Below are 27991 nucleotides of genomic sequence, written 5' to 3' on the forward strand. Positions count from 1 at the left end.
GGAGTCCCTGCGAGGACACACATCCTATAGCAGCCATGGACTCAAACAAACAAGAAGGTAAAGCATCCTCTTATTTCACTTCTTGATAGTATGAAAGACACTGAGGAAGAAACATGCTCTCATATGACCTGTCTGTTGGCAGCCACCAGCCAGCCCCCCTGAGAGCACCTCTTAGCTAGAGCAGCTGTGGGCAAACGTTCCCTTCTTTTAGTTTCATAGAAATATCTGGGGTTTGAAGTTTTTATCTCTTATTTTAGAAACACCTCCCTCTCCCCTCTGGAAAATAATCCTGTGGCATATGTAATGTCCAATGTGGGAAGTCACTTCCCCTCTCTTGCCTCGGACCCACCTCTGCCTTGGGATGTACAGAGACTTCTGTCAAAAGCTACGTCTTACACGAGGGCACTGTGATGAGGATCTGCTTCTCTCCCCCACATGCTTTGTTGCAAGGGGTTCTTGTTCATGTCAGTGCCACAACTCAGACTTCTGCACTAGTCCCAATCTTGCAAGCACCAAGATGTATCCAGACCACACTGCCTGCATGCAACCAGTCCTGCTACAGTCAGCAGCACTTCTAGAAAAATCTGCAAAGCTCTTGGGTTTCATGTCCAGGGTTTTAGTGGTTATCGGCTTTAGATGCAGAGGAATGTGAGGCTGGTGGTACTTGCTTTCCACCCCAAACCCTTTGCAGCATTGCGCTCTGCCTTTCCACCTCAGAGGTGACTGTGTCCATACACTGAGGAACTCTTGAAACTATGAGGAACAGGGCAGCAGCTTTAGAAGTGCCTGTAACTGTCAGCTCAGGAGAAAGCCTGGACCATCTCTTTCCCTCTTAAAAGATGCTTGGTGGTGCCAACATTCATTCATGGCATAGGTAACAGAAGAGTTAATTTCTCTATTATTATTATTCTCATTTAACTAAATTAGGTCTGTGTACCTAGGCCCCTGCACTACAGCAGGCCAAAGAGGAAATTAACTCAGGGATTTTTTCCAATTAATTGGTATGCCCCCACGGGCTGCAGATGCTCACTGCAGAAATTGGGAGATAATCACAAAGCCCTTTACTTCCCACAGTGCAACTGTGAGGAGCCTCCTCTGCTCTAGCTCTTAGCAGTGACTTTATAGAAATGATCTGGATTTTGACTGGGTACATGTAGAGAGTGCTTCCGCTCATGCTCATGGCAAAGGTGGGAGGTAAAATCACAGTAGCAGGGATCCTCTCCCCTCTTCTGGTCTTGCTCTGGAGCAGTTCCTCACTTTGAGCATATCCAAGGACATTACAGACTGATCCATATCCAAACCCAAATGAAAGATCCCTACAGACTTCTGCAGGACTTGGGTCGAGCCCTCTATGTTATATATCAGATTGAAAAACACCCAAAGAAAATGTGAGGAGAGACCATGGCTCTTCCTTGCTGTGCTGCGCTTCTACCTGGCACCTCTAGCCCTTCACAAAACTCAGCATTCAATACATCCACCACTTTGCAAAAACAGCATCTCCCTGTCCTCCCAACATCTGGTTTGTACTGTGCTATTAATTAAGAAACATGTTCTCTTGCTCTTTTTGGGTCAGTTGTCTTACCATCCCACAGTAAGAGTCCAGCAGTAACATTTACATCAGAACAGGCATGTACCTCACTTTTCTTGATTCAGGAGGATTGCAGTACACACCGGCTGCCTTCTCAAGCCTCAACTCCAGGCATCATGGGAAAGCTTCATCATTCACTTCAGGCCAAAAGTTGGTTTCTAGTTTGTGGGGTTGCAGAGAAAATCCCCACCCCAAAAGAACCAGAAGGGCCAAACCTGAAAATGAAAACAACTTGTCATTTAAAAGATGAAACTTGGGACTTTGTGCGGGCTGGCTGATGAGTTTTGACCCCAAACAGCTGGCAGTTTGGGATCATGGTTACTTCTCCCAATCAGCCTGCTGCCCATTGTTTTCCCCAGGAGAAACCACAGAGGATATTCTCCAGCAGGTCAGTGTCTGACCTTGTTACCCAACCCCACGGCTGCCAGACCAGCCAGCATGGGGAGAAAGTGGCACATGGGCCGAGAGGGGCAGACGGCCTCTCCTCCTCTGCAAGTCGCTGGGGAATTTGCTCAGGAATCAGGACAAGTCCTAGAGACCAGAACAGGGCCAATCCATAGGTGCCCTTGGTGGTAACCCATATTCCCCCTCAGGGGTACAGAAATCAGAACGTAGCGGTGCCTTGTAAAGCTCTGACTTCCAGGCTTCAGCCTTCTAATTTATACACTGGCTGACTGTGTAGAGTCCTCCCTGCACCCTTTTCAAGCCTCTGCAGGACTGAATTTCTGTGGTCTTGAAGGCCCAGGTGGATAAGGCACTGAGCATCTGCAGCCAGCATGGGAAGAGGGAGCTTGGCTGCCCCTAGAATTTGGCATGGGGTCACTGGTCATGTTTGTGACTGACAGCAGAAATGGGTGAAGCAGATTCTTGGAGGCAAGAGAAAACCCACCTCACAAAGTGACATTGCCAAGGGGAGGGGAATCAGATGAGGAACTGGGTGGCATGGTGTTTTCTGGGAGTGAAGGCCAGCCAGGGAGCCTGACGTAGGGAATAACATGGGAACCAATGGCCATTGGACTGCAATTCCCTCAAAGTGCAATGGCAGTACAACCAGTGATAATTTCTGTTGGATAATTGAAGGTTTCCACACAGAAGAGACAATGTTAGAAGGGGAATAATACATATAGACTTTTTGGTTTCAATCAAGAACCCATTGATGCCTAGAGGTAATGTCTTTGCAGTGTCCAAAACACTTCTGCAAAACAGATATAAGCTCCTCCCTGAGCTAAGACTGTTTCAGAAATGTTAAGTCTAGCTCCACTGTACAAGATCAAGTGGGATCACAAGGCCACAAAAACCTAGAAATGATGAAACTGATGAAAAGATATATTTTCTTGGTGTTACAAAAGACATGATTGCTGCTTGGAATGCATTGTGACAAAATATAACCTAGGGCTTAAAATATACAGATCAGATCAGCCTTTTGTGGCCATAATAGAAATATGTACAAATATAGTAGAGAATAAAATTCACAGTTTCAGAAGAGAGATGGATCAGTAACGCTTTAGGGGAAAAAAACTATTACTTAAGGCTGGTACACAGAACTGAACTTCACAGGGAGCAATTTAGTCCTAATTGCACATACAAGGTTTCTCACCTCTTTGCATGGATCAGCTTTGGACAGACACAGGAGAGCAGATGAGGTGAATTTAATGTCTGATTTAGGTGAGCCATTCCTGGTTTATAATTGCAGTTTATTTTACAAACGATATGGTGTTCACACCTCCTAAAGTGAGACTTGAGTCCTTTAAAACTGATTTGTACCTCAAGAGGGACTTCAAACCCTCTGTTCCAGTTATTTATAGCAACCATAATAAGTCATTTTAATTGACTGAAGTTCTTTATTCCCACAGGAGAGACTGAAAGTGTGCCTGTGAGTACCCCTGCAACACAGATTTCCCAGGTAAAGATGAGCAAAATGCCCTAAATAACTCAAAGAGTTACTAATAGATAAACAGTTAAAAAGCTAAATTAAGAGGAAGGAAAAATGTAGGCACTTACAAGGAACATGGCAACTAAAATGTGCACACTGCATGAATAAATGTCATACCTATCACATCTTGGGCCTCATCTTAAAAGACACTTCAATAAAATTTCTCTGCTCACAACCAGTTGTGTTTAGACAGGTAATTTGTGAGCTCAGCTAATTAACTAGCTGGTATCATTAGCACAAATTAGAGAATGTCAATTCACTGGGCTGGAGGGAGATTTCATGGTTGAGCTCTGATGAGCTTTCACCAAACCCGATGAACTGTCCCAGGAGCAAGGATGTGTTGATTGACATGGGGTGGGGGTGTCTTCCCCAGCAGGGGCCAAGTCTCTGGGTTATCCTGGCAACCTGTCACAGCTCCCTGGACCATGGGGTGCTCTTCTTGCCTGATAATCCAGAGCAGCTGGGCCAGCCAGAGCATTGAGTCTTGCTGCACATCTCTGGCTCCCCAGTCAGGAGCTTGGAAACCCTCTGTTTGAGCCCACGTTGGTTCAAGGTGATCAGGACTTCCAGAGCTCTATGGCCGGTCTTTGAGTTGACATTCTTGCTGCAATCGGCCACCATGGATGCAACAAGATTGTCTATACCACAGCCCAGGGAGCATCCTTCCTGTAAGATGCAGTTTCAGTGTTTCCACAGTGATGTTTCCTATGTATTGCCAGTCTGCAGGAAACACAACAGAGTTTTGAACGCTTTAAACCTTGGTCTGGTTCAATACGGAACTGCACTCCAAAAGAGAAACATATCCCTGAACTGGAAACCCTGACTATTTGAGACCTCCCTTGTCACCACTGCAACACTAATGCCCATAATTGCTTATAAGTGCACCATGGCAAAAGGAGAAGATACTGCTTTCCATTAACTAGTCAGTGCTTCTCTTGTCTCATCCTCTTTTCCCATGCAGACAGCTCTAAGCAGGAGCTGCGGCTGGATTGCTGAAGGGCCCAGCACAGTGGATCCAACACACATGGAAAGCTAGCACACTGTTGGGACAGTGTGCTGGGAACACCATGCACACGTGTTGCTTTCCAGAAAAAACCAGCTAAGATGTGGATACCCTAATGAATCCTTTAAATGAGAGTTACCAGCTGGCTGTCCCCTTCTGTTTCCACGAGACCCCTATGGACACTGCAGTTACCAAAAAAGACTGCACAGATGTGAAACAAGAGCCGATAAGTGCTTGCAGCCCCCCTGAGGTATCTCCATCCTTCTCTTCTGTCCTTACCCTGCTGCTCTGCCTTTATTCCTACCATCCTTGCCTAGGAATATAAATACTGGATATACTCCTAGGGCCAGGTTCTCTACCACTGTAAATCAGCACAGCTCTGCTGCTTTCCCACTATGAGGCATCGCAAGCCTTCCTAATGCTTAGCTGTAGAAGTGCTGTCCATAAACGTAGGAGTTAGTAGCTGTGCTAGAAATCAGTTGTTCCCTGGTAAAAGCATACATCATGCAGCTCAGAAAAATCAGATCCTGGCTTTGTGGGCAATGTTGGACTTTGTGCCAGATTAGTTTCAGGCAGTGTCCTCAGGCAGCCCTTTTTTGGGTGATACTTCTTCAGATCAGCCACATAAGATGTGCATAAGAGGATGCAGGGACGGTCACTACCTTCTGCAAACAGCTCAAATTGCTGGCACCCATGGAGAGAGGATGGGGAGGCTCTGTTTTGCTGTGTCTGGTCCCAGAAGCAGCATCAGTCCTGTCCACCCTTTGGGGACAGTACAGCAAGTGAGACGAGTAGAGGCTCAGCGAAGGATATTTCACAGCTGTTATATATAAATAGCTCCACTGCTGCAAAGTAAAATCAAAACCAGGCCAAGAAATGCTCCTTGTACATCTTCCAATCTCATCCTTCTCCCCTCTAGCCACCATTACTTCTTCCATGTGGTCACAGTTCCACCCTCCATGTTGGGAAACGCTTGCTCCCTTCTCCAGGTGGACTTCGACAAAGAGTCCATATTCTCATTGGGCTGCAGGACAAGCAAGAGTCACAAATGACTGCTTCTCAGTGTCCTACTAATCAGTCATGCAAACAGGGGAGGAGAATCCCTTCATTTCCCCATGGGAAGCTACCTATAGAGCACAGAGCAGTTACTTGGTCTCGCTAGACATTTTACTTGCGTGGTTTTTCCACACAGAGCTGAAAAACATCAGGGCAGCAGGTAAAATGGGAGTCACAGCCCCCAAGAAAGACATAATCTGCTACAGATGTATGGCGCTGGATCCCTTACTGCATTGCTTTGTCAGGTTTGAGGGCCACACTCCAAAGGCAGGTGCAGGCTGAAATGTGTATCTTGTACTAAATTATTTAGATGCCTAAATGCTTTTTTTTGAACAGTTCTTGGACAGCTTCTAAAGACTCCCTGTGACCATGCAGATTCGTATACCCTCTAGGCATTAGTTCAACTTAAGTTGTTAAGGTGTGTTCCTTAACTCCCACAACTTAAATGTTAAGGTGTATATTTATTCTCATGAATAGGTGAGCCAGGGCAACACATTACAGTTAAACTGTTGCCAAGTTTCTGTGGTAGTATAAAATCTGTAGTTTTTGGTATGTGTTGCACTTCAGAAACTTTAGAAACACTGAATTGGCTTGACTTTCCAGCGTTTCACAAACCTGTGAAATGTCTCTGGTCCTGTAGGCATAATCATTTGGGCAAGACATAAGCATGAGCTGATGCTTCAACTGCTTCCATTTGTTGTAACAGCCCATGGGATTTAAAGGATGGTTTTCTACAGCTTGTCATTAGAAATGAGAAATTAACATCCACAGCTCAAGTGCTACACTGTGCTTGGCATGAGTTCAAAGATAACATGTTGTTCCTGTACCACTCCACTCAATTTTGGATCAAACTTGCATCCAATGCCACAAGGCTGTTTGTGTTTCCAGAAAGGAACAGAAAATGCTCTGAGCACTGACGGCAGCAGAGCAGGTTGTTCACAGGGTTTCAGCACTTCATGTCCAGCCATACAAGCCCTGGCAGATGTGGCTGATCGGTGTTGCTGGCTGCTTTCATCCATCAAGTGGCAATAAAGAGAAATGCGAGTGTAAGATGCATTTCGGTGTCTGAAATAGCCACTGCAAGCTGCATGGGGCTGAGGAAGGATGTACTGCGCAGGATAGACCAAAGTTGGGGTCTGGAGCACTGGGAAGGATACACAAAGAAACCAAGTTAGCACTGTGACTGCAAGAGCAGAGATCAGTCAACAATAAGCACCAAAATAACAAGTGACCGTCTGCTCTTAGATGTAGAGAATATTTTAGTCCAGCCTCTAGTCCTAATCTTTCCTTTGGCTGCCTGAACTCTGCTTTCACAGAGTGCTTCAGTGCACATGGACACCAAAGTCTCTACAGCAGTCCCTTTTTGCTAACTTTTGCTGATGCCTAGCGGTTTTTGACTCTGAAACCTCTAGATCAGCAATAACTCCCATCCCTGTGCCCTTCACAAAGGATCTGTCTAATTGACCCCCTTTCTGGAAGCATCTAAGGATCTAAGGCTTGTGGGCAGAAACATTTCCTTTTGGGCTTCTTCTCCCCAGGTACTGTTATCTCCAGGGCCAGCTTCCATACTGCTCCACTGCTAGCAAGACTTGAGGCTGTGACATCTCAATCCTAAAGCAGATCTCTAAAATGGATAGCATAGGATAGAATAGAATAGCATATTTAAGTTGGAAGGGACTGATCTGATGAATAACCCCTTTTCACTTGGAGGAAAATGTGCAATGCCTAGCCCTGATGCAGGCTAGCAGGAAGACTCTGCCTTGGCAATGCCAGCTCAGTGTGGAAGTGTGGCAAGCACCTGTGAGCAGGGATGGGAATATTAACATCTTGCACAGTTGCAGTACTTTATATCCCCCCACTTCTCCAGGCAGGTACGTTAGGATGTCTGATGATGCTAACACCATCTGGCTCACTCCCCTAGGCTAAGATAGCAGAAGCAGTATGGTCATTGCCTCCCCTAGCAGCCATAGCCCCAAGCAGCCCCTCTAACCCTTCAGGCTACACTCACAGGTCACAGGGTGACAATTCCTGTGACACTCCTGTGACACAGGAAGGTGTCCACTGTGGCCAGGAAGGGTGGGCGAAGGGATTGAATGAAGGGGTCTGGAGATCCAGCTGGCCTGGGGAGTCAGGGTTGACTGCCTGAGGAGGCAAGACGTCCTCAGCCTCCTGCTCCCCTCTGCCCTGTCCCAGCTCCTGTCAGTCCCATTCCTCCCACCCAGGCAGCTCTGGGAATGTGTGTCCAGCCAGACCAGACTGGGGACTGTGGGGTGAGCACTGGGGTAGGCGTGGGGATGTCAGGCAGACGTCCTCTGTAAAGACACTGATAGTCTTGATCAGAGGAGGATGGTGCATGCCATTGCCCCGAGGTATCGGAAGCCATCTCTGCTCCATTTACAGGACTCAAGCGCCTGAGTTCCCCGGGGTGGCTGTCCTCTTACCATCAGTGCTCCAGTTTTGGACTCAGTTTATAACCAGATGTTAGGCCGAATTTCTGTTGTAAAGGTAAAAACCACTGGTACCGAAGTGCCTTGGGCCGCGACCTCGCCGTGGGCTTTGTGCAGGCAGAACGAGTGCCTTGCTCACAGCAGTGGGGGCAGAGCCCAGGGTTGCCAGCCCCGGCTGCCCCCAAAGAGGGTGTCCCTGCTTAGCCCTCTGCCAGCCGCCTACCTCCCCTCACTGCCCACCTCCATGCCTGCCTTGTCTGCTCGCTATGCCGGCCTGGCTCGCCCCAGCCTGTCTCCTGCTTCACCCGGCTGTCAACCGGCTGCCTCCAGCTTAGGTTGTGAGCTCTTCCAGCAGTGCTAGGGCCTCTAGGGACAGAAAACAGGGAGAGTGGGCACAGTGTCACTGAATACCAGGAGAAAACCTCCTGCCCCCTCCCCATCACGAGTTAAAGAGCTGCCTCCTTCCCTGGAAAGGGTCTGCTGACCAAGGATAGAGCTTCTCCACAGCCCTTGGAGAGCCAGGAGGTGTTAGACCTGTCTGGAGATTGCACCAGCCCCACGAGCACGTGGGGGAGGAGGACTTGCTCAAAAATGGACATGTTCTTGATTGCTCAGCTGCTTTGGGGATTGATAATCCGGCTGCTGTTATTGCAAACCTTCTTGGCATGTTTCAGGCTGTCCTCTCCTTCTACAGACTGACAGGCTGCAAACTGCCAGGGAGCCTGGAAAAACTCTTTAAGTCTAAAAAGGGGCACATTGACTGCCCAAGACAAACACCTCCTACCCTGTACTGAGGCTGCAGCAGGGGCTGAACCTCCCCCCGTGTCTCCCAGCCATGACAGGAGGAGGAGAAAGAGGACAGCACCTTACAGGATGGGTTATACCCAGCCTTCATGCCACTCTGAACCATGGGTGACCCTCGGGGACACAGCCACCTGCATCTGGGAGGAGGGACTGAACCCACCGTGTTTGTGGTTCCTCTAGTTGCAGGCATTAGCCTCTGAGTTGAAGGCGGGTTTCACAGAAGCGATGCAGGAGCTGTCGCGAATCCAGCATGGCGAGTATGCACTGGAGGAGAAGGTCAAGAGCTGCCGCTGTGCCATGGAAGAGAAAGTGGCTGAGATGAAGAACTCCCTCAACACATTCAAGGTAGGAGTGTGACCTGCAGGGGGGCTGCGTACCTGCCATGTTAGCTCAGGTGGCACAGGGCAGCATTCCCCTGCCTCCATCAATCCCTCCTGCTTGCAAAGAAAATGAGCTGGCAATCGTTTCCGATGTATCTGGTGCACTTCCTTTGGCTTTGTGTCTACGACTGCCCCAACTGCTCCAACCCAAATGTAACCCATGCTCTGGCCTGTTTAGCCTTCCCGATGGGCCATGAGACAGTGCTGCGAGCTACCCCGGGCAGAAGCAACCCTTGCTCTGGGTTGCACATGCAATGGGTACATGGCCTGTTCACAGGCTGCCGCTGGGCCACAGTGCCATACCTCTCCCTGGGTCAGGTCTCTTGCATTTCCTGCAGGAACCAAAACCACTGGGGAGCAGGGAATTAACACAAAACCCTAAAGCCTTTTGAAGTTGCATTCCCACATGGCTGGGAGGAAGTGCTGCTTGGTTTGATCTGGCCCACGAGGATAAAGACAAAGGACTGGAGAGAGAGCCTAGCAAGAAGGCTTGATGTACACTTTAAACCAGCCAGTGTCTCCATGCAGAAACTGGATGACTGCCTGTGAGGAGGCAGGCAGAGGAACTGTTTTATTATTTTTATGGTAAATTTTCCCCATGGGGTTTTGCTGAGTCAATAATACCTTGTGAAGTTAAAGAGGGCTGCTTACTGGAAAAGCCTGTTACTGACCCTGTGACAGGGAAAGATGAATAGCACTGGGCAAAAGGAGCCCTGTGGTCCCAGTCAAGCAAGGGAGACAAGAAGTGTAAGGGCACATGGCAGAGGTCTCAAAGCAACCAGAGGCAGGGTTATCCAGGACATTGTTACGGGGGAAAAAAGCGGTTTAAAATCCAGATACAAGGAATTATGCAAGCAACAGGAGGGGCAAAGGCTGCTCTCCCTCTGCCTCATGCCCATGTTGACTGTCCAAATGTTGAGCTCCCAGTGAAGCCACCTCCTTGTTTGGGGAAAATCCCTCTCCTTTGATTTACAAGAAACTCTTGAGTCTCTCTCCTCCATCCTGCTGCTCACATTGATGAAACCTGCAGGAACTTCATGCATCGGAGAGCTCTACATCTGAGTAAGGCTTGGTTGAAACTGCCTGAGGGAGGACGTGCTGACAGGGAGGTTACAGAGGGCCTCATTTCCTTAGGAAACTAGGCTAAAAAGGCAGCTCCAAGGCCTGACCGGCAAAAGCTTATACATGTATGAGTGATCACACTGGGATCTGAACCAAGTGCAACATGTGAATACACATGCTGGAGAACTGCAGAGGGAAATGTGCTTCCTCAGGCCAACCTCCTAATGCCATTAAAGGCAGGAGTCCTCCCAGTGCTTTCAACTGGTGGTCGATGAAGCCCGATGTCTCCATCTCCCACCAGTGCCTTAACCATGTGAAATCACACTGGCTTGGGTGAGTTGCCTGTAGTTGAATTAAGGATTGCCACACTGTGCATGGCATGTATTACAGACACTGGACTTGCAAAGGAAGAGTGTCTAATCACAGAGCCACTCTCCACAGCACCCTGAAGCATCTCTAGTGCACACCAGCCAGCATTCAAAGCTGTGCCATGTAAGGCTGATGGGCACCCTGGGAATGCTGTGCTTTTGCCTGTTTCTCAGGAGGAGCTCAGCGATGCAAAGTCAATGATTGAAGAAATCAGTGCCAAGCAGGAGGAAATGCAACAGAAAATTGAACAGCTGCAGCAAGAGAAGCGGCGGGAATCACGGAAAGTGAAAGCTAAGTAAGGGCCCAAACCTGAGGGCTCCGGAAGTGCTAATTAGCAGTAGTGTTCGTTTTGTTCATTTCCTTATAGCTTAATTTCTTAAATCTTTTCCTGGCTGATTATTACTGGAAGCTCTAGACTTCAGTTCACCCCAGGCTTTTAGGCACATACCCCACAGAGCAAACACAGCAGAAAAACACCAGCACCTCACTGGGATTCCAACAGCAAAATAGCCCCAGGACGTCTCAGGGAAACCAGGGCTTGCTGAAACATACAGACCTGCTAGAGACATGTTGGGGCAGGAATATTGTTGAAAGTCAGGAGCCTTCACCATTACAAGCTATTGCTAAGCCACCCCCATGCAGACAATAGCACTACAGTTTCCCCTTCCAAGTGTGCAGAACTCAGCAGTCTCCTGATGGTGCAGTCATGCTCTGCTTTCCTGTCACCAGCCTTTTCTTCTCTGACCAGGTCATGCAGGAGCATGTTTGCACACTGCTGGGTCACACTGTTGCTGTGTTGAAGCAGACGGCCCATCCACCTTGGTCCTGATTAGCCTCCTGAAAACAGAGTTTTGATGATGAGCATACAGCTGCCTTGATGCAAACACTTTGCAAATCTAGGCTAGCCCCTTAGCTAATTAAGCCATTTAATTAGATGAAATATGTTCTGCAAAAGAACAGATCTGAAATAACCTTCTCCTATAGCTAGTGGAAGTTACTTACAGAACATTGTTCATGAACTGCATCAAAGCCAACTCCATCAAAGCCAACTCCTTTCCTGGTCTCTGCTGGAGTTGTCCTACTTCTGACTCTGTGCTTGTACTTATACTGGTGTCTGCCACAACTGTAGTGTAGGAGCTTCACCTGCAGCATTCATACTTTCCAACTGTCTCATTCTTTGTATTTGTACAGAAGAGCACAGAAGGATGATCATGGGTCACAGACAGTGCCTACACCTCTTCAGGGCAGCCCATTTCGATCCATTAACCTCCCAGAACCTGTACTCATCAATGAAGATTTTACAAGTCTTTTACACAACGTGACTTATGAAAAAGGTAGGAAATAGAGTAGGCAAATGCAGTGCCTTCCTCAGGAAAAAAATCCAGAAAAAGGTCACTAGGGTAAGAGGACACCAAGTTTTCCTCAAGTGCCAGCAGCACAAAAAGAGAACAGGGGTGGCTCCTGGGTTTTTGCATGCACTTTGGCACAGTGTCTCAGGATAGTGACCTTGGTGCTGGCCTGGATTCAGGAGATGCTGCTCTGTGAACAATGTCCCAAAAGCCATTGCTTGCCTCCTCCAAGTAAAGGGAAGCAGGCTGGATCTTCTCCCCTGCAATGCTAGTGGCACAGACACAGAGCCAAGTAAGAGCCCCTGATAAAAATACAACCTGTGGATTTGTTTCCCTGTAAGGGAGCAGGGCACAGAAAGGAGGATCACAGGGACTGGGCTGACAGAGAACACCTGGTGCCATTACGGGGCCATACCAGTGGTTGATTTGACAAGGGGTCATGGGAGCTCGTACATACACACTACTAGGCTACTGGTGTCACTTCTCCTGGCATATACACACTGCTACGAGAATCACTGCCCTTCGTTAGCTGCGGAAGCTGCTAACCCATGGTGTTAGGGTTACACCTTGACCAGGAAAACAGTGTCAACTGCCAAATACTTGTGAAGGTTGGAAGCAAAGACAAGGTGATGAACCAGACCCTTTTTTAACTTTGGGGGTCTATCACTCTCTTACTGTTCAGATAGGAAGACACTAAAAACATACATTTAAAGTGTCAACAAAGGCAGAGATTGGATGAAAACCACATGCTGTTTTCTACTGTGTTCTGCTCAGAATCTGGCCCCCCTCTGCCCTACTCTGAGGTGGTATGTTAGCCCTCTCCCTCACACCCCTCTTGCACATCCACCTCTCTCACTCACTTCTCCCACTGCCCCTTTCTTTTCAGTCATCTCACTCCTCTACTCTTCAATAAGCTCTTTTCTACCCAAAATGGCAGCCGTGTCTCTGTCAGGCCTCCATCCTCTTGTTCTGCCTGCTGGGTGCCTTCTACCCAACATGCACCTACTAAGCAAGGACGAACCAAGACTGCTCACATTCCTCTGCAGTCATACAGCACCAAGCACAACAGGGACCCCCACATTACTGTGCCTGCAGGTGCTACTGAAACAAAGACCACAACAAGAGCCACAACAGTAAAGATCCTCCTTAGTGGAGGATCTAATGGGGGTGTTTCCATAGCAAAAATGTGAAAGACTGGAGGATCTAACCATACTGACTGGGCTTGGCAGGAGGAAGACTGCTCTACAGCTGTCCTTCTCTTGTAAAGTTTCCCTTTGTTCTTCAACAGTGTCTGACACCAGGATCATGCCAATGGGAGAAGGAAGCGTGAAAGTTGTAGCAGGTCCAGGTAGGAAAATATTGAACTGTCAAAAAACAGTAGGACACTGATTCAGAGTGCTTGCTTTGCTGCACTGAAGAAATGCTTTCAGGGAACGCATTTCACAAGAATGTCTTTCACTTTGCTGTGTACCTCCATTTTCATACTTGCAGTTGAGATATGAGGGCAAACCTGCGTTCCTGAAGTGCCAAATACCTGACAGACAGTGCAGCGGATTGATATTTGGCAGGGAAAGCCTTTCTGCTGCTGCTGCTTTTGCAGGTTCTAAGTGCCCTTGCAGAAAGGAAGAATTGATATGGCAAAGAATAACGAGAGTGCCAGTTTGCCACTTGGGAAAGAGATGATCTTTGCAGTAACCACATACCAGTAGAACTGGTGAGCTGTTGATTTGCCCACCAGCTTCTAGATTCCTTGTAGACATGTCTGAATAGTAACAGAGGAGTTTTTCTGGCAAAAATAAAAATTGGTCAGAAGTAAGAGAAGGGTAAAGAGACACTATGGATCCTGGCCAGCAAAAGGACACATGAGAACAACCATTAGATGTCTGCACTGTTCACTAGAAGCACTCACTGTTCTGGATAGCTCTTTTGCTTGAACACACTTGAAAAAAAGAGAGAACAAAAGCTACAGAAAATGGTTCATTGCAACCCAAATTCAAAGTATTTGCATTAAAGCAATTCCAGCCCAGTAGCTCTAATGCACTTGCACCCACCCTCTCCTACCTTTTCTGTGATTTAATAGCATCAGACTATTGGTCCTGCTGCTGCTGTATAATCACATCACACTAACAAAAATTTTAAAAGCCAGGACAGTTTACATCCATTGAGAATAGCATTTAAATCCAAATTATAATAATACTTTCTGTTTCTACAATACCTGCCAATAAGTGTCATAATACCAAGTCCTGAAATGTCCTAGAATCCTGAAGTGCAACCATACTTGGAATACATGTATTTTCTTTTCTGACATGTGTCTAATTTTGGACCTTATTTGGCCTGAAAATAAATGCTGGAAGAGTGCAAACCTTGTTCTGCCAAAGTGCTCGCCAACTGCATTTCTGTTTGTAAATTAACGCTACGAGGCTATAGCGCTCGTGAAACACAGAGAATGCTTCAAACTCTCCCTCCAGTACTTCAAATGGATGACAATGCAGGTTAGCTGCCTGCTGTAGCATAACCTGTCAACTGAGACGTCAAGATCCATACAGCTGTTTGTCATTGCAGGAGCAACCATAGAGACAGATGACAGCCTCAAGCCTTCCTTGACAACAGAGGGGCAGTCGAAAGTACATCTGCCATCAACAGTGTGGAAGCAGCCCAAGGACACCAAGGACTGGGGAGATGAATACATTTCCAAAGAGCAACCGGAGCGAGGGAAAGACATGGGCCAAAGCAGATACAGCTCAGCAGACAACATTATATGTGAACCCTCCTTGGCTGGTAAGGACAGAGTGGAAAACTGGCTAGAGAGGCTCAAAGCTGCATTCACATCTGGTGTGAGCTGGTTGGTAATCAGCTTCTACAGAGGGAGACACACAAGCCAGTTTCTCCTGCTAGGGGGGAATGTCTCAGGGCCTCAGTCTCCAAGACTTCTGGCCTTTGTATTTGCTGGTCTGTGCCATTGACAGAATTGCTCTACACCCAGGACACCCATTCTCCTCTCCAAGACCTGGCAGGTTCAGAGTACTGATGGGATTGTGACAGTGTAGTTGCTTAAGTGGGTGAAAAATACAACTTCTCATTCTGCAGGAAACTGGATGTGAATCCCTGGTATGAATTGTTTTGCCTTTGATTGCTTGTTTTGTTATTCTTGGAAAAAAATGGTATTCACAGGGGAAAATACATTTGCTTTGGAGCTTTCTTAGCAAACTGTGGCTCCAGTCATGTCTGGAGCATCAGGCTAGAATTTTATATTTTGGGAGAAGTAGACACACAAAGACAAGACATTGGTGTCACTTTTTGACAGTTTCTCCTTTCATGATTTAATGTCAGATCACGAGTCTGACATTTTGCTTGAATCCACTTGGAAAAAAGAGGGAACAAAAGCTACAGAAAATGTTTCATTGCAACCCAAATTCAAAGTATTTGCATTAAAGCAATTCCAGCCCAATGGCTCTAAGATGAGGCTGTCCTTGAGGCCAGCATTTCCTTATTTTTAAACTTAACCATTATCTTCTGGAAGCCAAAAGGCAGAACATCGCTTTGGAACTGCTGGAGTCAGAAAGGAAATATGTCATCAACCTTTCCCTAATCCTGAAGATCAAGGCCACGTTGCAAGGGCCAGATGTGAAAAGGAGCACCAAAGAGAGAAGGTATTTGATTTAGTGTGCTCTCTCTTTTGGGGAGTTTTCTTCAGTCAATATTCTTTCTTCATCATCCTCTCTCCCACTTTTCTTTCATCCACAGAGAGATCTTTGAACACTTAGAGCTTATTTCTAGTTGAAAATTTGAGGCACTGGAAGGTTTTTGCAGTGATTAAAGACTATCCTGCCTGTCTTTACATCTTGTCCACCTTGCATCCCAAACCGTTTCACTACTACTTCATTTCAGTCTCCTCCTGAGCCCCATCAGTCTCCTATTCTTCTTTTGCATGCTTCCTGCCTGGATGGAAACAAAGCTTTGTGCATTCACTGCCTGCTTCTCCCAGTGCACATCTCCAGCTCTAGAAGCTGCTGTGGGCATAAGCCCCTGGCTAGTGGCTGCCATCCATCAGGTATTGATATATACAGACATACACAGGTATTTACACACAGACACAAGACCAGTGGGGCCGACCCAGCTTAGCAGTTAAACCTAGTTCTTTGCAAAGGCCATTCCCTGTGGCAGCAGTCTTAGTTCCCGGGATGGGACAGCTCCTACAGCTCTCCCCATTCACTCAGCTTTGGCCTGGGAGTTCCCATCCCCTAAACACATTTGGGGAGCCCAGTCCTTGCTAGCTCTCTATTTTTTTGCTTTTTCCATTGTCCCTAGGAGTCCCACATCCAAGGAGTCATTTGACAGAAGTCCACTGTGGGACACTTGGTACACGGGTTCATGTGGACTCATTTAAGCAGTTACATGACACAGTTCAAACTGAAGCGTGATAGTCCGAAGTGAGTTTTTAATTTTACTCTTTTTCCCTGGGACCTTTCCATCTGGCAAAGTATTTTGATTCTTGACATCTTCATTCTGATTCTGGATGAAATCAGCATGAAATGACAGAAAAGCAGTAGTACATTTTGAACAGCTCTGCATCAAAGGGTTGGCTTGTTAAAGGGCCTGACCAATGAGACAACATACAAAGCTAGGGAGCTCTCCACTAAGCATGCTATCGGATGGCTCAGCACCATGGTCTTGCTTCATTAGCCACAGCAGCATTGCCTTGGGCTTTTTAATTCTGCAAATTCTGGTCAGCTACACAATGCACTGGAGAGTCAGCCTAAGAAACCTTCAAAACATTGTAATAACAGCCTACTGGAGAGGGTACCTGCATGTACATAGCAGCCAAAACAGGGCTTCCTGGTGCAGCCAGGAGTCCAATAAAGGTAGTTGTTAATACCTGTGTCTAAAGCAAGCCTGTGCTGACCACCCATGAATGCACACTTCAGCAGTACATGCTTAGGGCTGAGCTTCTGTTCTGTGTAACCAGCCTGATATCGTCTCCCTTCAGTTTCTTCCCCAACTCTTTGCGGTACCTGGTCCAGCAGCATGTCGATTTACTTCACGCTCTACAGGAGCGAGTTCTGAGCTGGCCACGACAAGGAATCCTAGGAGACATCTTCCTGAAGTTAACAAATGATGAGGTATGTTACAGACACCTCTCTTCTGCTGTGATTCATGACGTTGTGCTGATAGCCCACAGGTGGGCTGAGATACCTTGCAACAGGGGGGCTGTGCTGTGAAGCCCTGGCTAGGGTAAGGCCTTTCAGTCAGCCTCCTTTGAGGAGAGTCCTGGTGCATGGTAGCCCCTTTGTTGCAGTACTTGGTTGGTCAGGGAGCCCACATGCTGGACTCACCTGGGGGCATGCAGCCACATAGCACAGCCCTAAAATAAATGCATAAGATCTAGTCTTGGTTGCAGGAGCCACAGATGAGCCTTGACAGCTTGGATGTCTGTATTGACAGGAAGAGTGTGAGAATAATGTTGTTTCTTATGTTCCCCTTCCCCAATACACTTTGCTCAGAGTTATGACAAATGGGTGGGCAGGCCCCATATCCTATATGGTTTGTAGCCCCAAGTAAAAAAGCACCTCCTTCTCAGGGTGAAGGTCTGCCCAACCCCTGGTGAGCAGTGGGACCTCTCCTGGAAGGATGTGTAAAAACTCATCTGATGCTTTATAAATTTTAGGAGTCTTAAATAAGAAAATCATCTTCCTCCCCAGCCTCTCTACCCCTCCTATCTGTTATAAAGCTTTATATACTGTGCTCAACAGCTGAATACATTTTATTAAACAGCCTTTCTTGAGAAGTCCCAAGCCCTGAAATGTTCACACAGTTAGCAGCTCTGCTGCACTGATGAGCTCCCAGGAGTGATGGTGGGGAATCAACAGTTTCTCATTCTGGCTGGCTCTATGACCAAAAATCTCTCTTAAGTTTCTCTGTTCTTTTCTTTTTCCCTCTTGTAAGAATAATTTTCTGGACTACTATGTTGCGTACCTGAGGGACCTGCCAGAATGCATATCTCTGATCCACGTGGTGATCCTGAAGGAGGTAAACTTCTGCCTGCTTCACAGACACATAATGGCAACATGCAAGCCTGGATCTCTTCCTGTTATGCCTGCCCACGATAGGACTCTTCTGCCAATTCACTTGTTCTGTTATCAAATGCCAGTTTCCTGAACGTTGCCATGGCTGACATGCACCTACAAAAGGCAGCTTTAACATGTTCATCACTGTGTGTAACCAAAGCTGTATTTCTGCTGTGACATAAAATAATGTCTCAGATCAAACCTCCCAGAAAGCTTGCCTATGCACATGCTATCCAGACCTGTCCCAGGCAAACAGTGCCTCCTGGAAAATGGAGGACTCAGCCAAACAGGGAGACCAAGAGCGAGGCTGAGAGTGCTTTAGAGATAAAACAGTCTCTACTGTTCAGCTTCTCACACCCTTGATTCCTGGTTTAAACTACGAAAGTTAAATATAAAGGTAGTTTTAAAGTGCAATAACTAAACCACACTAGCTCGCTTCCAAGACATCTTAATTTAGCAGTCAATCTCATTTTGTTATATTCATTTGGGCCTAAACTAAGAAATTCATTCTGAACAGCAGTGTCTACCTGGGGTTTCAGTGAAACCTAACTACTGCACTTTAAACATACAACCCTACTTAATTAGGCTGAGTGTCCCTCATAGATAATCACCAGCCTAAGGAATTTCACCCTTAGGATTAGTATTGCTTGTGGAAGGAGTTGCAAATATCCCTTCCAGAAGGAAGATGAAGACTGGTGTATTGTCACGCACAGCTGCTGCTTAACTGGCGTGCTCCTGTGAACTCTTATAACTAATTACAGCAAAACTACTTATTAAACCCCAGAACCATTTGGAAGCAGACATGTTTTATGGGTGGGAAAGACTCTGAAGTTGCTTTCTCTATTTCAGGTAGAAGAAGAAATCAAGTCTGATCTCTACATTCTGTTCTTCCATATAGTCCAGCGAATCCCTGAATACCTTATTCATCTACAGGTAGGGCCCCAGGATGGAAAGCTATCTTGTTGAACTCTTATCACAACATGCAACTTTTAACTCAGAGCTGGTATTCAGGCCTGTACAGGTACAGGGCTTCTGGCTAACCCAGTGGGCTCTCTGAAAAAAACCAAAACCCAACAACCTTTGAAAGGGAAAGCCAGCTGAGAATGGCTTAATTTTCATAGTTTTCACCTGAAGCTCATTTCTATTTGCCAGTTTCTCTGTTTGGCCTGACAGAACCAACTTTTGTCCCCTGGGAAGCCAAAAGCTCTGCTGCCTGCTGCTCTGGGAGAACAGGAGGCCAGAGATGGGGCACATCTACTGTGAGCTCCAACCTAAATCCTGTAACAGAGCTGGCCTCTTTGCTGAGTGGTCCACAAGCCTGTTGGCTGAGTGCTAGAGGCTCCTAGAGCCCAACAACCTTTCCTACACAGAGCTTGCTGATAAAAAGAGTTCTCGTTCACAGGAGGTTTATCTGAATTGTAGTGAAACATTTCAGACAAGGCAAATGACACAGAAAGCAAGCACTATAAAAATGAGAGATTGGTTTATTTATCCAATGCTAAACTCAACCAGTGCATCACCCACACATCTCATGATTACATTTACAGTGGTTATTTGTGTATTTGCACTGGAGGCAGGCCTCATCCAAGTCCCTCAGACACTGGTGCTGCGTAGAAAAGCTCCCACTGTGCTCCCACAGGGCAGTGCCTTGGGCACTCCAGAGCACTAATCCATGGTCCCAATAGCACCTTCTCCCCAGAAGGGGTTAGGACACCCTCCAAACAGCCTGCTCTCCTCTGTGCCCCAGAACGTCCTGAAGTTCACGGAGCAAGAGCATCCTGACTATTACCTGCTGCTGGTGTGTGTGCAGCGCCTCCGGGTTTTCATCTCACACTATAGCCTCCTCTTCCAATGCAATGAAGACCTGCTGATACAGAAGAGGAAAAAGCTGAAGAAGTAAGCACAACATCAGCTCATTCTCTCTGTCACCAGGGAAAGGGAGGTGTGTGGGAAGCCTGGAAACAGGGAATTTAGGTCCAGGCAAGGTCAACAGGCACATTGCTCTGTTGAAATAAAACAAAGCCCTTTGCATATGAATGCTGGAGAAGGCCCACTATTGGCATCTGTCCTCCAAACTGAGGTCAGATTTGCGGTGGGCCCTTCTGCCTAACTCTGAGAGTAGAAGGAAAATCAGTTTAATCCTTCTAAACATAGCAGCCATGTTTCATAGGAACATTTGATTCCTTAAGCTGATGGCAAAGTTATTCCCCAGTAGGCAAATACATGGGGACTTAGCTGCTTTGGCAGCTCAGGACCCTGGTGAACACCGAGACTGTTGCCTGAAACCCTCATAGGCTAAGATTGAGAAAGAATAGCATTACCTTATTTTACAGGGGGAGTGGGGTGGGAGAAACGAAAGCCTCTCATAACCTGTTTGAGATGAACTGTGATAGAAATGACCCTGAATGTTGATTCTCAAGTTGAGGTTCAGAAGAGTTCCTTGAAATCAATACTTTTTAGTAAAATCAAAATCTAGTTGCCTTTGCTCCTTGTGATGATTCACTGGGAGAGTAGGGCAAGATCAGACTTCAAGGGAAGCTTCCAAATATGGAGGGTGGTAAAGGGCTGGAGCAGACCGCTGGGGAGGGACTGCTATCAGGAGAGGCATTAAAAGGAGGACTAGGTAGAACAGGTCCTTCCTTGGGGTGGGAAGAGGTGAATGGGAATATTAAGGTCCCTCCCAGCCCTGTTTTCTGTGATTCTACATGCTCGTGCTCATTCCCTGCCTTATTTCTTAGCACGACGATGGATTTCTCCTCCCTCAGGTCATCCCTGGTGAAGCTGTACAAAGGTCTCACCTCCCAGTGTACGAGCCAAGAGGTTTCTCCAACACCCAGTGCGACATCTATCCGGGACAGTGGGATCCACTCTGAAGAGACAATACAGTCGTTCCCACCAGCACCTTCCTCTGGCACGACAACCCCGTAAGCCTATTGATCTAGTAGAAGGCTTTCAAAGTAGGCTGAAAACTCTCTCCTCCCCCATACTATGCCAGTGACACTAGGCAGTTACAGACCAAGACTACTCCCTGTGTATGCATAGAGAGACGAAGGGCTGGCTCCTTCCTGCTATCCACTACCATGTGGCTTACAAGCAGGAAACGTTTCAGAGCTCTACTCAGGGCTGTCAATGCTCTTGCTAGGTGTCTTAACAGTGCACCAGGGCAGATATGTATTTGTGTAAGTCTGGCAGTGGTGCGCGTAGTAACACTCCGCATTATTCACTCAACACTACAAGAGCTAGGAAACATGACCAAGGTCTCAGACTAGCAAAAAAAGTACTTTTCCACACAGCACATCATTGAATGATGGGACTCACTATCGTAAGATGCAAGTACAAATGGGTTCAAAAATACACAAGACTAATTCAAGAAAGATAGAGCTACTAGTAGCACCCAGCAATCTTTGGCCATTTCTAGCCTACTGATATGTGCCAACTGAGGTGATGATCAGAGAAGCACACTAGACTTGCCCTTTTTCTTATGTCAGCAATTTGTGGCTGTTGTGCTTCCTTACATCATTTGACACTAACAAGGAGGGTTTGGCTTCATCATTCTGAGTCTCCCTCAAAAGGCAGTGTTATTAGATCAATCCCTAGCCTCCTTCTCACCAGACTACCCAAGCCAATCTCCCTCTCCTCACAGACATGATGTTCCAGGCCCCCATCTTGGTAGCCTCAGCTGGCGCCTCCCCAGTTTCCCCACATTCATCCTGAACTGAGGACCCAACATGGGTCCAGGTGGGACCTCACCAGCACTGAACAGAGGGGCGGAAAATAACTCCCCACGTTCAGCTGGCCATGCAGATCCTAATACAGCTCAGGTCAGGGTTTTCCTTGTCTGCCACGAGAACATGCTGTCAGCTCATCTTTACCCTGGCATTGGCTATAACCCCAAGTTCACACCAGGGCTACTGCTCAACCCAAATCTCCCAGGCTAGTTCTGATATATGGGGTTATCTTGCCCCAGATGCAGAGCTCTGCACATCTTGAACATTACAAGGTTTCTGTTCCCTCATTCTATTCATTATGTCCCCAGAAGATGGCAGTGGGACTTTCCTAACTAGTGTTCATTAAGGGCCATGGGGGTGCACACCCTGCACCTAATACCTCATCCAGTGCAGGACTCTCTGCTGACTAACCTGGAACACACAGAGGGTAGGAGCCCTCCAAGTACTCCTAATACACTTCTGGGGACAGAGTCACCCTACCCAAGAGAGGAACCTTGTCCACTTGAGAAGACAATCAAACCACTGGAAAGTAAGACACAGCCCTTACATTACAGAAAGAGAAGTAAAGTAAAAATCCAAAATGCAGATGAACAGGAGAGAGATGGAGCAGTTGGCTTCTCATCTCAGTTTCTATTCATTTCATGGTGTAGAGTACAAAAGCCAGCCAAAGCTACTAGATAAGCAGTTTTAACCCTGCAAGTTTGCTCCTGCTAACCCGGCCAGGCAATTTCTATTAGTAGCAGCTCTGTTACTGTTCTTCAAGATATGAAAATACATTTTGGCCTTAAAAGCAAGAGAATAAGGCTGGGGGAGCAAGCAGGGAGGGGGCTTGTCAACTGTCTCTCAGGCATCCTTTAGTATTCCACTTCCTTCTGTTTTTTTGTTTTGTTTTGTTTCTTATTTTTAAGGCATTTGATGCCCCAGATGAAGAAACCCCAGCCAACCGTGATGGAAAACATTCAGGCTGTAAAGCCCCCTGACTGGGAAATGGAAAGTAGAAAACATGAGAGGCCAGAGAACATCCTTGCATCCTCTCAGCTCACAGAGCAGGAACTCAAGGCTCTGACAGCCCCCTTACAGTCCATCCCTGAAATGGAATACGAAGCACCACCAGCTGATGCAGTGGGAAACACTGAGAGAGCCATCAGGACCTCTGTGGAGCTGCTGCAGGATGCGAGGAACTTTGCGCCAAGCTATGAAGAGTTTGACTACCCTGGGGAAGTTTTCACCCTGCCGGGCCCTTATGAAGATGATGCCTTCCAAAACCTTGCTCTCTTTGAGAATTGCTCCCCAGCGTCTTCTGAGTCCAGCTTAGACATTTGCTTCCTTAGGCCTGTTAACTTCACATCAGAACCAGAGAGGACAGATCATGCCTTACAGCCATTACCCAAGAGCTGCACTCCCGTAAGCAGTAGTACTTACAAGCGTGAGATGTTCCACAGCAAAGGCAAGCAGCTGAGCAGGTCTCTGAAGGAGCTGCCGAGGAGCGCTGAAGGCGTGAGCACCAGACTCTACAGCACACGGAGCAGCAGTGGGAGCCGGCTGCAGCAGAAGCAGGAGAGGAATGTCCAGCCTCACATGATCTCAGCCTCATCTCGAAGCTCCCAAAGGAGCTACTTCCCCCCACAGAGAGGAGCGGGTGAAAAACAGAGCTTTTTGGAAGTAAGGAGGCTTAAATAGGAGGAGGAAAAAAAAAAAAAAAAAAAAAAGCACATTGTGGTGCAGAAGCAGCGGCAGCAGCAGGAGAAAGATATGAGATAGTTAGGGCAGAACATACCAAAATAGCTTCCAAGTCCACACACTCAAAGTCCTCATCTGCATGTACATGCCCAAGGGAGGGACAAGACAGCTCCTTTTCACACACATCTTCCCCAGGGACAAGCATGGGCTTAAGGCACACAGCTGGCTGAGTGACAGCTAGAACACCCTTGAGACAAGCTAGCCTCTCATGTGTCTCTAGCTGTCACTGAGCTTCCCCCACAAGTAAATGTTGTATCTGAGCAGGGTCACCAAGTATGCACAAAGCTGTTCAAAATTAGTGCTATAGGGTGGCACCCAGTTGAAAAGGTGCCTTTCCACCTGCTGTGAGGAGTGCTGGGTTAAGAAAACTAATGGATATAGTATCAGATCCTCAGTTGGTGTAAACCAGCATGACTTGGCTGAACTCAGCCCATTTACACCAGCGAGGATCTGGTCCATGGTTTTTGTTTCACCTGCGTTTGTTGCATGGACTGCAGACCCATCCTAAATTCTGTGTGAAAACAGACAGAGCCCAGCAACTGTGTCCCTCAGACAACCACTGGCATGGCAGGGACACCAGGTCTTGCAGGAGCAATGTTTCTGTAGTCTGCAGTGCCTGTTCAGAGTCAGCTTTGAGCTGTCACAGTTAGGGGGAAGATGCCCTTCACACTTCCTGGGGAAGAGGCTGAGGGTGCTGTGAGGTGCTTAGCTAGTTCTCTCAGTGCTGCCTGGAGAAACACCCTCCTGTTAAAATGAGGCAAGATGCAGATGAGGCTGTAGATGCAGATGATGATAGGAGGAAGGTTCCAACAGCCTGACTGAAAAGGCAGCAAAAGAAGCCTCGAAAGAAAACAGAGAAAAAAGCCCAGTGAGTGAAGGAGGTGGTGGATGGCTGAGCAGGGGAAATGAGGCAGAGGGAGAAGAGCCATGGGGACACAGCCCCCGCCACGAACAGGAGCCTGCAAGCTCTTTCGCACTCACCTGCACAGAGCTACGGCCCACAGCAGGGTGCGGATGTGGAGCTAGTCCAAAACTGCAGGTCACAATCTCCCTCACAGAGCAAAGGAGACCACCGTGGCAGTGGTGGGCAGAACTGGAGAAAAGGGACTTGTCCAGAGCCTTGCAGAGAGGAACTCAGCACTCTCCTGAAAGGGGGAAGAGATCTTTTAGTGGCACATTTTTTGCAAGGTGCATGTGCTAATGAAGCCTTCTGCCCCACAGATACAAAACCAGGCAGCAGCAGAGCCAACAGAAGTCTTTCACACCGTATCAGCTCAAGAAGCCTGAAGCCTCCCTGCCCTAGGGTAAACAGAGCTCATGAGCAAGGAGAGGGTGGGAAGTTCCTTCAACCGCCTATACTGGCTTGCTCTGTTGTTGGCAAAAGGGACTAGTAAGCTCCCCCTAAACAAAAAGCTTAGCAAGGAAGGCTCCAGTTCCCTCTAACAATGCTTATCCTCTGCCACTGCCTCAGCCTCAGAGCCAGCAACAAGCTCTCTGCAGAGGTACCAGTGCTGCCAAGGCCTGAGTGACCTGTTGTCTCCCAGCCTTGCCAGCACCGCCTCACACACCAGGTCCCTCCTAGTACAGAGAGGGAGACAGAGAGAGAGACAGAGAGAGATTGAGAGAAGGGGACAAGGATGTCAGGTTACAAATGCTGGTTAAATTGTCTTTTCCCTTTTAGGAGCTCCATGCAGAAGACAACACCAGGTTCTGCCAGAAGGATGACAATGAGCAAACATCCTTCAGCGACCACAACCCACGGCACGAGCCCAAGGGGGGTTTCCGGAGCTCCTTCCGCAAGCTCTTCAAAAAGAAATAAGCAGCCCCAAGAAAGGCAGGCCACAGCCTAAGTGCGACAGTGTTTCCCCAGGTCCCTGAGGGTGGAGACAGACAGCAAGGTCCCAAGATCGCCCCTGACTAAGACAGTAGGTGGAGGGGTAGGGGAGAGGAGACTGTCACAACTGCCTTACAAACACATCCTGCTCTTCCTAGCACAGGGCAGGGCCAGGCTATGGGTTGAAGTGGAGCTCAGCCAGCAGGTCCAATAAGCACAGGAACTTGCTAGCTTTCACCTCTGCCTGACTTAACTTTCCTTGGAGTTTTGGAAAGCTTTGGCTGAATCCCACTATCTTCTCCTCCCCCTCCTCCCCCAACGCTGCTTGATTTGCCATACATCTTTGCTCTTCCAAATTCAAGTCAGGTCTAATTTGGGCTCACCCACAACACAGGGGTTACCTCTGCAGCCTTGGCATCCTGGCCAGAAGTCTGAAATTCCCTTCTTTCCTCCACTTTCCAAAAAAACCCCCCCAAACCTCCCCAACAAAATACCAAACCAAAAAACCAAACAACCAACCAAATAAAAACCCAAACCCCACCATCTAAGATGTCTTCCAGGAGGCCAGCTCACATTACCCTGCTGGTTTGAGAAGGTCCAATAAGCATCAGCTGAAGCACCTGGGCTTTGTACTACTTAATCAGCAGCATCCTTCCTTTTGGACTTTCATCACTGCCCAAAATGCTCCTTCACCTTCTATGAGGCATGCTGTTTCTTGAATTCCCTCCTGCTGTATGAATCTCTGCTCCTGCTGTCAGAATTGCCTGTGTCTCCAGGCAGGTGACACAAGCTGAGCCCAGGGCCTGCCACAAGAGACAAAGACTCTTCTCCACCCTATTTCCCACCATGGATCGATGCAGACACACACAGTCAACCAGTGTCCTGGCTCCTGGTCTGTAATACACCTGAAATACTCTTTGCTAACTCTCTTTGGCCTGACACCACTCCACAAGCTCCATCACATGCAGAACCCTGCTTTGGAGCAGTTATTCTAGCTAAAATTGAGGCACTAGGGCAGGAAGTCGATGGTGCCCCATGTTCAAAGTCACAAGCCCTCCTTCTTGTGCAAGGATACTCTTCCTCCCACAAGGCTGCACACACACCACCCTCCTTGCATCTCGACATGACAAACCCTCAGTAATGCTGTTCTCTGCAGAAGACTATAGCTTCTGTCAAAAAGAAAGTATGCAGAGAAACAGCCCTCTGGTATGATATCCATGCCGCACCCCAGCACCAAGAACACTGTTGGTACAGGGCTGTGGTGTTAGCTGAAGTTGGGGCATGCTGAAGGCAGTTTCAAGAGGAAATGTGTTTTTATCACCTTATTTTGGCAGGGTTGGGACACTGGTCTGTCATAAAGAACAGCTTCACCTGAAGAGGTTGTGAACTGTCTCCATGGGGCCAACAGCAACACCTCGGGGGAAAGATGCAAGGCTCCAAGATTGGGGGCTTGGGACTCCAATACCAGTGCAAGGGTGACTGAATCTGGTGCCATCATGCTGCATGGCTCTCCTGGCAGCAGGAATGGTAAGGGGAGGGCCCAGAGCAGGTATCCTTGGCTGCAGCGGCTAACACCCACTGCAGATGCGGGGCCTATAGCTCTCCCATAGAGTCGACTGACCTGCATCCACCATCTGCTTTTCCTCCTCTGGTGGAGATGAAGAGGTGTGTGTGAAAAGCGTTATCCACCTAAGACAGACAAAATCCATCCTTTATCTCAACCAAAGTTTCCCCTACATTTCAAGAAAGTGACCCAAGCAAAACCCCAGAGATTAAAATGTTTTAGCTGATGCCTGCCTGCCCCATAGATTTTACTGGACCCAAAATAGTTCCCAAAAATCCACCTCTCCTCCTTACAAAGATGAAAGAAGTATCATCCCCAACCCCTGCCCCATTTTGGAAACTATTCTGGGAAGATTTTTTTTTTTTTAATGTAAGGCTTTTAATGACAAAAAAACTTTCCATCTCTTTCCCTCTCCCTCACATCCTAATTAAATTACAATTACCCTGGCCCTTCCCAGTCACAACAGCTCCACACTGACCAGCCACTGCATCACAAAGACACTTCCCAGGACTTCGCAGCTTTCAGTCAGACAGCGCAGGGCCAGGATAGAAATATGTAAGAGCCAGATACTTGTAACTGAAGCATCAGCAAAGCCTGTTTGTTCTGCAAAGGAATCAGCCACAGACAGACTTATTTGTCCATGGAACCAGAGTTACATCAATATGGACGAGTTTCCACTGTAATGCACTGATGCTGTCAAGGGCTCTGATGCTTGTGTCTTTGGTCTTATATATAATGACACTTCTATCCTTCATAGAACAAACTTGCTTCCTCACACTTGCCAGGCAGATGCCAGGACAGAAACAGGTCAAAGGGGAAAACCTACCTACTAACATCTCCTGGGTGAGGAAATCCTTCCAAAGCGGCAGACCCTTGCTTGTACAATGCACGTGGATTTTAGCTTCTGTTTTAGTGATTTAAGGCATGATCAGAATTGATGGTTATTTCTTTCTGATCCTGTATGAGTTCTTACTTCCAGGCCTATACTTATCATTTGAGATGTCCTTGTACCTGCTCACGATCTGCAAATGTAAATAAAATAAATGAATGATGCTCAGCACCACACAGA

The 27991-nt window shown here is 47.5% G+C and overlaps 1 protein-coding gene and 1 long non-coding RNA gene across 2 annotated transcripts; one reads left to right on the forward strand and one right to left on the reverse strand.

The window, feature by feature from the left end:
• Positions 1-35: 35 nt before the first annotated feature.
• Positions 36-25590, forward strand: ARHGEF33 (Rho guanine nucleotide exchange factor 33). Its single transcript, XM_075047016.1, is given in 15 exon segments — positions 36-57; positions 3442-3491; positions 9012-9176; positions 10816-10937; positions 11834-11976; positions 13280-13357; positions 14554-14769; positions 15512-15641; positions 16979-17111; positions 17935-18018; positions 18906-18989; positions 19804-19952; positions 20822-20980; positions 22693-23454; positions 25205-25590. Coding segments are annotated over 15 exon segments (2436 nt in total). The 3' UTR covers positions 25344-25590.
• LOC142039891 (uncharacterized) lies at positions 19585-27938 on the reverse strand. The gene is made up of 6 exons (XR_012653086.1): positions 27749-27938; positions 26980-27047; positions 24506-24669; positions 23207-23326; positions 20855-20925; positions 19585-19920 (listed from the first exon to the last, which is right to left on the reverse strand). It is a non-coding gene; the product is annotated as an uncharacterized LOC142039891 (long non-coding RNA).
• Positions 27939-27991: the final 53 nt, after the last annotated feature.

The sequence above is a fragment of the Buteo buteo genome, chromosome 15, assembly GCF_964188355.1.
Source record: "Buteo buteo chromosome 15, bButBut1.hap1.1, whole genome shotgun sequence".
In the NCBI taxonomy this organism is placed as follows: domain Eukaryota; kingdom Metazoa; phylum Chordata; class Aves; order Accipitriformes; family Accipitridae; genus Buteo; species Buteo buteo.